Source organism: Chanos chanos, chromosome 9, assembly GCF_902362185.1.
Source record: "Chanos chanos chromosome 9, fChaCha1.1, whole genome shotgun sequence".
In the NCBI taxonomy this organism is placed as follows: Eukaryota; Metazoa; Chordata; class Actinopteri; order Gonorynchiformes; family Chanidae; genus Chanos; species Chanos chanos.
The window spans coordinates 34,354,484-34,364,483 of NC_044503.1; the positions used below are offsets into that span (position 1 = coordinate 34,354,484).

Consider the following 10,000-nt stretch of genomic DNA (forward strand, 5'->3'; position numbering starts at 1 on the left):
ATATAAAGTATGCCAGATGTAAATAAACATGTGTATACATTTGGTGGATTGGCTCTTGAGACCTGTGACGCTGTGTGTTCTTTGTCAAAACTGTTTATTATCATTACTGAAATGATAAATGGTGATGATAAACACTGAAATGTGTTACTGCATAATGCATTATTAAATTAAATGAATTGGGAGAGAGAGAGAGAGAGAGAGAGAGAGAGAGGGGAGATGCTCAGTTGCAAATCAACTCTTTCTGTTACTGTGTCTCTCCCAGTCCATCATAGATATAGCCGTAGATATAGCCACATTAATGGCATTTTTACTCACTCAATAACTCAAGCATTAGGTCTTAGAGTAGTACTCTCCGTAAAAAGCTTGTCTTGTCTGCCTTTCATTCATCACTCACTACTACTGCTGCGACTATTGGAGATAGCGATGATCCATTTTCCAAACTCTGACTTATCTACAAAGACTGGATTCATTTATCAGTCAGCAGTGCTAGGTCTTGACTGAATGTATTTGTAACAAGTTTGTCAAGTGTAATTCTGCAGGAGTATGTTAGATAGTACTTTCCCATTATGTCAGGCTGCCTAATAAATCTTGTAAGTTTATGCAGCTTGCCAGAAAGCTATTACAGTTTGTGGTGGATACTTGTAATGGGCCCTTTTTAGCCTAAAGTCTGTTGGCTAGAGTTTCTGGCTTGTGGGGTGCACCAAAAAACAACCAGGTGGACAGTCAGCCACTGATTATTATGGTCTGTCGCTGCTGGCCTGGGGTTTCCCTGGAGACCATGTGACTGGTGTGTGTGAGTGTGTGTGTTTTTTTCCTTCTCTCTCTTTTAGGAGTTGTGTTTATTATGGGATGCCGGAGCCTGCTTATGACTATTATGGGATGTCTGGGAGAGGGCGGGAGGGGGCAGTGTCTCCATGGTAACTTGGTTGCTATGGGGGCAGGGACAGAAAAGGGGAAGGAGTGTGTGTGTGTGTGTGTGTGTTTGAGTGTGTATGTATGTGTGTACTGACTGGGAGTGTGTGTGTGTGTGTGTGTGTGTGTGTGTGAGTGTGAGTGTGGAGGGGTGATGACTATTATGGTCTGTCCGTTGCGAGGTAACTATGCAGAGTTGAGTGAGTGTTACAGGGAGGTGTGGGGGGGATATTATGGGATGTCTACCCCTGATCTCTTTGTGTGTGTGTTGGCTATGAGAGGATGTTAGCTTGCTGGTCAGTGTCGCCGGGGCAAGAAGACCAGGGGAGACAGCTTCGCCGTAACAAGCATTTAATATCTGATTTTAGCAAGTTTAAATAACCGGACTTTTATCTAATACACACAAACCTTTAAAAACGTAATATAACACGAAGGTGAACTAGCTACCTGAACATTGGACTGTCTTGTAAGTGTTATTATAGTTATTATTTATTTATTTATTTATTTGCTTGCAATTGGTGGCGTGCGGTCTGAAGTTCTGGTCATTTAAGGGGTTCGTTGAAAAGAAACAATTGTGGCCGAAGATGGAGGGAGGAAAGGATGAAACTTGTACCTCTCTACTTTATGTCCCATGTATAAGAGTCACAGTAGCATTGACTTAGCTTGACATACGGCAATTCAATGCAGTACTATAGCTTTGCTAGCTTTTTTTGTAAAAACAAAACAAAACAAAAAACTCTCACTCTGTTTCACATTGTCAAGATAGTGCAGAAACCTACATAATCAAAATTCTATGCACGACATAGTATCCATTTTTTTATCCTCCACATAACTACAATGAGTTGGCTAATGTTAACTAACGTTAGCTAACAAGCTACATTTATTTGCTAGCTAGCTTGATTGACAGTTAGCGTTAAGTTGTATTGGCTTGCCAACCAAATAAAAAAAGTTTAGTCCAGAGCTGCCGTTTAAGCGAACGACAACGTTGGGCTCCAATCCGTCGAATGAAAGTTGAGAAGTCAAACGTTCGTTTTTGGCTGGATGATGACAATTTGTTGTTTTTATTTGCAGATACCCGCGCGCTCCCTCCCTGCCCCGCTGCTTCTCGTCACTTAGCCCCCACCTCCTCCCCTTACCGTCAAGTTTGGGGTCAAGAAAGATCCGAAATAAATCATATAATTGACACAAATAAACAATTAACCCATTTGCAATATATAAAGACCCATTATGTCGGGGAGTGAGGACGAGAGGGAAGAATTTGGAGCCACGCGGGACTCTCTAGGACTCGGTAAGCTGCGGGTTAACTGATAGCCTGGTTAGCTTAGCGGGGTAGTTAACCTAGCCGTAGCCCCCGCAAGTCAATGTTGACTAAGGGGCTCGACTCTGAAGTTTGGCTACCAACCAGTTTTGGTACGATGTTGTGGATCAGCAGAATCCTCAAAACACGATGCTGTTCCCCTGTACCCCGAGCCTTCAACTAGTTAAATCTGTTTCAGGGAAAAATATTTGTTTTGTTGCATGCAAGCCGCCTAGTAATCTGACAAACCGAGTTAAGTAATTAACTCTTTTGAAGTGCAGTGGTTTCGTAAAATTCTGTTCATTTTCCCTTCACCTGTGCGGTTGTATAGTTGTTTTTATGGTCAAAAAAAAAAAAAAAAAATAGATCCTGGTCGCTATTTTGTTGCCTTGAGTATCAGATGTTGCATTTTTACCAAAAGGTTTGGTATGACACCTGAGGGGTTCCGCAAAGTGTAAACTGGAGACACATCACAACAGACACACAGTTTTATCGCATGCTAGAAGTTTTCCTGGCTTCAAAAAATCGCTACCATACCTACTTATACAGTTATAGTTTACTGAAAAGCATGAGTTAAGTTCAGAAGGTACTGGACCGTTCGCAGTCCTGGAAAATGAAGGCAACTTCCCTATCCTGAACAGCCTCCTTCAAACTATTTTTGTTTTCATGTTTTTTCGCCGCCCCGTTTTATTGCGTTGTAGTATTACAGCCTATCAGATATTGGTGTTACGCTGATGGGCGCGCGCGCAGGCAAGCACTTATACACACACACACACACACACACGGGCGAGGAACTCCGTGGAAAAGTATCGTCAAGTGTAAGCGCAGATATAAAATCGATAAATGAACGAGTATGTGTACATTACTTTAAACACGGAATCGTCACTAAATTAAGAAGAAACATCACATTGTTTTAATACGTCGTGATGTCTTTCGGTTTATTGTACCAAAACAGTAGTGCATTTCCTTCTTGACGCTTTGTTCACCCCGGGAAAACACGGGCTTTGAACGGGCTTTCAGACGCCTCAATATTTCAATGAAATTGCACTTTTTTTATCAGACACTCTGTTGACTGCTTGCCCTCGACTGTCCATGGCCGTGTATAGTTGGAGTAAATTTCAGTCGCAGTTGCCTTTTAATTAGCGTCATTCCAGAGTGCTTAGGAGTCAGACGCGTTGCTCGTAATTAATTTCTAATGAATCGTCCATTGTAAATGTTATGTCAGGCTAATGACAGTGTAATTAATAAGAGGTAATAACTTCAAACCCCCGTTACACTTCTCATCAAATAGTGCCGAATGAAGATGTACTAGGACAATGAACCAGCCTTCAAATTGTGATTTATATATATTGTATATATATATATATATATACACACACACACACACACCACACATCCATGTATATATATATATATATATAGGTGTATATGTATATGTGTGTGTATATGTGTATATAGATATAGGATAGGCTATCTATCTATATATATACACACACACACACACACACACACATACATATATATATATATATATATATATATATACACACATACATACACACACACACATACATGCATATATATATATATATATATGTATGTGTGTGTGTATGTCTATATATGCATACGCATTTAATATTTGTATGTATTTGTATGTGTATGTATTTATATATTTAATATGTGTGTGTGTGTGTGTGTGATGGACAGACGAGGAGGTGGAGGAGCCGGTGTCAGAGACGGAAACTCCCAAGGCGAAGAAGAAGAAGAAGGCGAAGAAGAGCAGCAGGGAGAGCAGGAGCAGTAAACGACAGAAAGCTCTCAGAGAGGTACGGGAGCCTGTCCTCAGCCTCGCTCGCTCCCACACCTGGACCAGGGGGCGCCGCCGTAGAACGTAGATTTCACCCCGATCCTAGTCCCGGCGCTGAGATTAAAACTCAGAGGCACAATGCGGACCTGGGAAGTAAACAGTAAACATGTATTCATATCCAGAATTCTCTGACAGAAGGGATCTGGAACGTCACACGATTCCTGAGGAGGAAACTGTATGTCTGTATTTCTGTCGTGAGAGTTCTGTCTATCTATCTATCTATCTATCTATCTATCTGTCTGTCTGTCTGTCTGTCTGTCTGTCTATCTATAATGAGTTTGGATTATTCCGCCTGTCTTAGTTCCTGCTCATATAAATAAATAAATAAATAAATATATTCGTATGTATATATATATGTGTGTGTGTGTGTGTGTGTGTATATATATATGTTTATGTACTTATTTATTTATTGTTTATTATTCTTGTGTGTGTGTGTGTGTGTGTGTGTGTGTGTGTTGAAGGAGGTGCCCATCGGTTCTCCTGAGGTGCGGGAGGCCATGGGGATGGCGGAGCGGGACGAGGAGGAGGACAGGGCGATGAGGTCGGACAGCGAGGGGAGCGACTACGCCCCCAGCAAGAAGAAGAAGAAAAAATCCAGCTCTTCCAAAGACAGGAAGAAAGGAGAGAAGGAGAAAGCCGCGGCGAGCTCGACGGGAGGGAAGAGCAAACGGAAAGACGTGGAGCCGGAGGAGGAGGAGGAGGAGGAAGAGGAGGATGACGACGAGGACGGACAGGTAGACAGGGACGAAAACGATATCGACCCCTGATGTCATTGGCGAAGGATTTTGATCCTGTGATCGGGATCCTTTCCCCATCTCCATTCAGTTCCGTTATGTCTGTCCACAAAAAAGATTACGAAAAAAAATTAAACTGTGATCCTGAGGATTCAGAACAAGTAACCTCATGCGAATATTCTCTTTTCCTTACTATTCTGTAATGAAGTACTGAACTATGCTATAATGAAGTACTGAACTATGCTATAATGAAGTACTGAACTATTCTGTAATTAAGTACTGAACTATGCTATAATGAAGTACTGAACCATGCCGTAGTGAAGTTCTGAACTATTCTGTAATGAAGTACTGAATTATGCTCTAATGAAGTACTGAACTATGTCGTAATGAAGTACTGAACTATGCTCTAATGTAGTACTGAACTATGCTGTAATGAAGTACTGAAAAATGCTCTAATGAAGTACTGAACTATGCTCTAATGTAGTACTGAAATAGTCAGCATTTACCATCACGTGGGGAAATGTCTTTGCCGTGACATCTTGTGGCGTAATTCCTCTCACCCATCCATTTCTCTCTGCGTTTCTGATCTGCCCTGTGATTGGTCAGGAGCCCAAGTCGTCGTGCCAGCTGTTGGAGGACTGGGGAATGAGAGACATCGACTACGTGTTTACGCAGGATGACTACAGCTCCCTCACGAACTACAAGGCCTTCAGTCAGTTTGTCAGGTACACGCACTCACTGGCCTGTTCACACACCCTGCTACTGCTCACCTTGCTTACAGGCGTCCTGTTGTTGTTGTTGTTTTTTGTCAGTTTTAAACTGTTCCCGCTGGGTGTTTTATTTCTGTATATTTTTTTTTTCATTCTGCCCTGTGTACCTCACTGAACTTAAATGGGGATGATTTTGATTTGACAGTGTAACCTAGCAATCTGATTGGGCTGATCTGCTCTCTCTGTCTCTCTCTCTCTCCCTCCTCTCTCTGTCTCTGTCTCTGTCTCTGTCTCTGTCTCTGTCTCTGTCTCTCTCTCTCTCTGTCTCTGTCTCTCTCTGTCTCTGTCTCTGTCTCTCTCTCTCTCTGTCTCTGTCTGTCTCCTTTCTCCCTCTCTCTCTCTCTCTCTCTCTCTCTCTCTCTCTCTCTCTCTGTCTCTCTCACTCTGTGTCTCTGTCTCTCTCTCTCTCTCTCTCTGTCTCTGTCTGTCTCTCTCTCTCTCTCTGTCTCTCTCTCTGTCTCTCTGTCTCCCTCTCTCTCTCTCTCTCTCTCCCCCCCCTCTCTCTCTCTCTCTGTCTCTCTCTCTGTGTCTGTCTCTCTGTGTCTCTCTCTCTCTCTTTCTGTCTCTCTCTCTCTCTCGCTCTCTGTCTCTCTCTCTCTCAGGCCTCTGATAGCTGCTAAAAACCCTAAGATTGCCGTGTCAAAGATGATGATGGTGTTGGGCGCCAAGTGGCGGGAGTTCAGCACCAGGAACCCGCTGCGCGGCTGTGCCAACGCTAACGTGGCCCTGTCCGCCTCCAGCGTCGCCACCACCGTGGAGAACATGGTGTCGGGGGCCGGAGGAGAGGGAGGGGGTGGCGGCGGCGGGGGGGGCGGGCGCCGGCGCCAACGCCGCACAGATGCCCAGTCAGAACCTCGCCCACTCCCAGACTCCTGCTCCGCCCGCGCCTCCCTCGCAGCAACCCCCCCAGCAACCTCCTGCACCCCCCCTCCGCAAGGCCAAGACCAAAGAAGGCAAAGGTCAGAGAGAGAGAGAGAGAGAGAGAGAGAGAGAGAGAGAGATGGAGGAGGGGAGGGGGGGCACAAGTAACAAATATAATGTTGTAATACATGTTATGAATGATACTGTATATAATAAATGGTAACAGTTCGTAACCTGGCAGAGATGAAAATGTTCAGTGTTTATTATAGATGATATATTTTTTTATCGCTGAGTAACCTTTTTTCCACGTGTCGTACACGGAATAGTTGAGCCAGTCGGGATAGCGTGAATTTGGAATCTGTATTTGACTTTAGAGAATCTGAAATGGTTTTCAACGCTTTCAAAAGTGTCGTTTATCATCGTTTCAGTCTGTGGTGTTTGAATGTGATTTGGGGGGGGGGGGGTAGGATGAGTGATGGACAGAAAAGGTATTTGGAAGGATAAAAAAGCAGAGGAGAGAAATAAGAGTGTGACAGAGTGTTTGTAGAGAATGTAAGGACAGCAGAGAGGAAGTGTAAATGATAATATGGAATTACGTGGGATGGAGGGAAATATTAAAAGAAGAGGAGAAAAGAGGACAAAAGAGAGGAAAAGAGAGATGAAGCTGAAAAAATGGGAGGAGTAGGAAGAGAAAAAAAATTTCTAATCTAACACTCATGTGTTTTTGCGGTTTCTCTGCTGGGGTGTGTGTGTGTGTGTGTGTGTGTGTATGTGGGTGTTTGTGGGTGTTTGTGCATGTGTTCATGTGTTTGTGTTCTAAACAATCTCTCTTTCTTTCTTTCTTTCTTTCTTTCTTTCTTTCTTTCAGGCCCTAACGCTCGCAGAAAGACCAAACCCACCCCTAAACCTCAGGAGAAAAAATCAAAGGCGAAAAAAGTGGCTCCACTCAAAATCAAACTGGGCAGCATTAAGAGGAAACGCTCCTCAGTAAGACAACACATCCATTTCTCTCTCTCTCTCTCTCTCTCTCTCTCTCTCTCTCTCTCTCTTTTTTTTCATTCTTCAGCCGTATCACTATTCAAACGGTCATGAAGTACCTGTGAGTATCAAACAATCTCTCTTTGTCTCTGTCTGCCTGTGTCTGTCTGTCTGCCTGTCTCTCTCTCTCTCTCTCTCTTTCGCTCTCTCTCTCTCTCTCTTTTTCTCTCTCCCTCTCTTTCTCTCTCTCTTTCTCTCGCTCTCTCTTTTTCTCTCTCCCGCTCTTTCTCATTCTCTCTCCCTCTCCCTCTCTTTCTCATTCTCTCTCTCTCTCTCTCTCGCTCTCTCGCTCTCTCTTTTTCTCTCTCCCTCTCTTTCTCGTTCTGTCTCTCTGTCTCTCTGTCTCTCCCTCTTTCTCTCTCTCTCTCTCTCTCTCTCTCTCTCTCATTCTCTCTCTCTCTGTCTCTCCCTCTTTCTCTCCCTCTCTCTCTCTCTCTCTCTCATTCTCTCTCTCTCTGTCAGAGTGCTGAGGATGACGATGGAGACAGTGACTTTGATAACTTCTCCGTTAGCGACAGCTCTAACAGCCGCAGTAGTCGATCCAAGAAGAAATCAAAGAGCTCCAAGAAGAAGAAGAAAGGTGAGCTTTGGAAAACTTTACACACACACAGACACATACACACACACACACACACACACACAGATACACACACACAGACACACACACACACAGACACACACACACACACACACACAGACACACACACAGACACACACACACACACAGACACACACACACAGACACACACACACACACACACACACACACACACACACACACACACACACACACACAGAGAGTTCAGAGTTAGTGAGTAAAGGCAGTTTGAATCAGTAAACTTACTGCTATTGTTTATGGCGATGGGTAATGTGTCATGTGTCATGTGTCTGATTGCTCTTTTAGAAGATTGTATACTTCATCAAATACTGTGATATGTACACTTCTGAACACACACTCACACACACAAACACACAAACACCCAGAGACCAGGAGCAGCTGACTCGACAAACTGGAAGGTACCTGACAGCCCGGCCTCGTCTGAGACGACAGAACCTCTGGCTGAGATTTCTTTTCATGTGTGGTTTTCTGGCTCAGACAGACGGACACAACAGAACCCCACAGCTCAGCTCAGCTCGGCTCATCCCGGGGATGACCGGAGGGCGTTTTTGGTTTTTTGATCAGCGCTCGTACGAAAAACCTTTTGTTGTCGGCTGGAGGCGTCTGATGAAATGGTTTTTTTTTGTTTGTTTGATTTTTTTTTTTGTATTTGCGTCAGCACTTTTACACCCCCTCTTCAACTTGTTTTGATGATGTCATGTCCCACTGCAGTTGTGTTTGTTATTCTCTCCCTCACAACACACACACACACACACACACACACTCTCTCTCTCTCTCTTTCATGTCTTCTCTCTCTCTTAATATATGTAAATAACCTTATCTGTGTGTGTGTGTGTGTGTGTGTGTGTGTTTGTATGTGTGTCTGTCTCTCTGTGTGTGGTTGTGTGTCTCTGTGTGTGTATCTTTGTGGTCGTGCCTCTGTGTGTGTGTCGGTGTGTGTCTTTGTGGTTGTGTGTGTGTGTGTGTCAGTGGATGAGGAGGCAGACGGCTATGAGACAGATCATCAGGATTACTGTGAGGTGTGTCAGCAGGGCGGGGAGATCATTCTGTGTGACACCTGTCCCAGAGCCTATCACATGGTCTGTCTGGACCCCGACATGGAGAAAGCCCCCGAGGGCACCTGGAGCTGCCCGCACTGTGTTAGTACTCACACACACACACACACACACACACACACACACACACAGATACACACACTAAAACACACACAGACACACACAGAAACACACACACACACACTAAAACACACACACACAGGGAGACACGCTCACACTAAAATACACACCCACACACACACAGACACATACACACTAAAACACACACACACACTAAAACACACACACACAAAGAAATACACGCTCACACTGAAGAAACGCACACGCATATTTGTTGACAATGAAAAACAAGCTGAAAGAAAGAAAGAAAGAAAGGAACGCTGTCTGAAAAAAAGAGGAAAGGAAAGAAACGGGTCTTTTTTTGATCAGGAGAAGGAGGGCATCCAGTGGGAGGCGCGAGAGGAGAGTTCGGAGGGCGAGGAGGAGAACGAGGACGGGCGGAGGGAGGAGGGCGAGGCGGAGGAGGACGACCATCACATGGAGTTCTGTCGCGTGTGTAAGGACGGCGGGGAGCTGCTGTGCTGTGACACCTGTCCGTCCTCCTACCACTTACACTGTCTGAACCCCCCACTGCCCGACATCCCCAATGGAGAGTGGATCTGCCCTCGCTGCCTGGTGAGACCAGAGAGAGTGTGTGTGTGTGTGTGTCTGAACCCCCCACTGCCCGACATCCCCAACGGAGAGTGGATCTGCCCTCGCTGCCTGGTGAGACCAGAGAGAGTGTGTGTGTGTGTGTGTCTGAACCCCCCACTGCCCGACATCCCCAACGGAGAGTGGATCTGCCCTC

The 10,000-nt window shown here is 44.8% G+C and overlaps 1 protein-coding gene across 1 annotated transcript in view; it reads left to right on the forward strand.

The window, feature by feature from the left end:
- The first annotated feature begins 1,244 nt into the window (after window positions 1-1,244).
- The window catches only part of chd4b (chromodomain helicase DNA binding protein 4b), a 31,671-nt gene continuing 22,915 nt past the window's right edge, over window positions 1,245-10,000 (forward strand). The window contains exons 1-11 of the mRNA XM_030783798.1: window positions 1,245-1,378; window positions 1,984-2,200; window positions 3,917-4,035; window positions 4,538-4,810; window positions 5,417-5,535; window positions 6,183-6,377; window positions 6,421-6,539; window positions 7,310-7,428; window positions 7,942-8,059; window positions 9,068-9,237; window positions 9,583-9,828. Coding sequence (XP_030639658.1) covers window positions 2,140-2,200; window positions 3,917-4,035; window positions 4,538-4,810; window positions 5,417-5,535; window positions 6,183-6,377; window positions 6,421-6,539; window positions 7,310-7,428; window positions 7,942-8,059; window positions 9,068-9,237; window positions 9,583-9,828 — 1,539 coding nt within the window. The 5' untranslated portion in view covers window positions 1,245-1,378; window positions 1,984-2,139. The remainder of the gene's footprint in view (window positions 1,379-1,983; window positions 2,201-3,916; window positions 4,036-4,537; window positions 4,811-5,416; window positions 5,536-6,182; window positions 6,378-6,420; window positions 6,540-7,309; window positions 7,429-7,941; window positions 8,060-9,067; window positions 9,238-9,582; window positions 9,829-10,000) is intronic.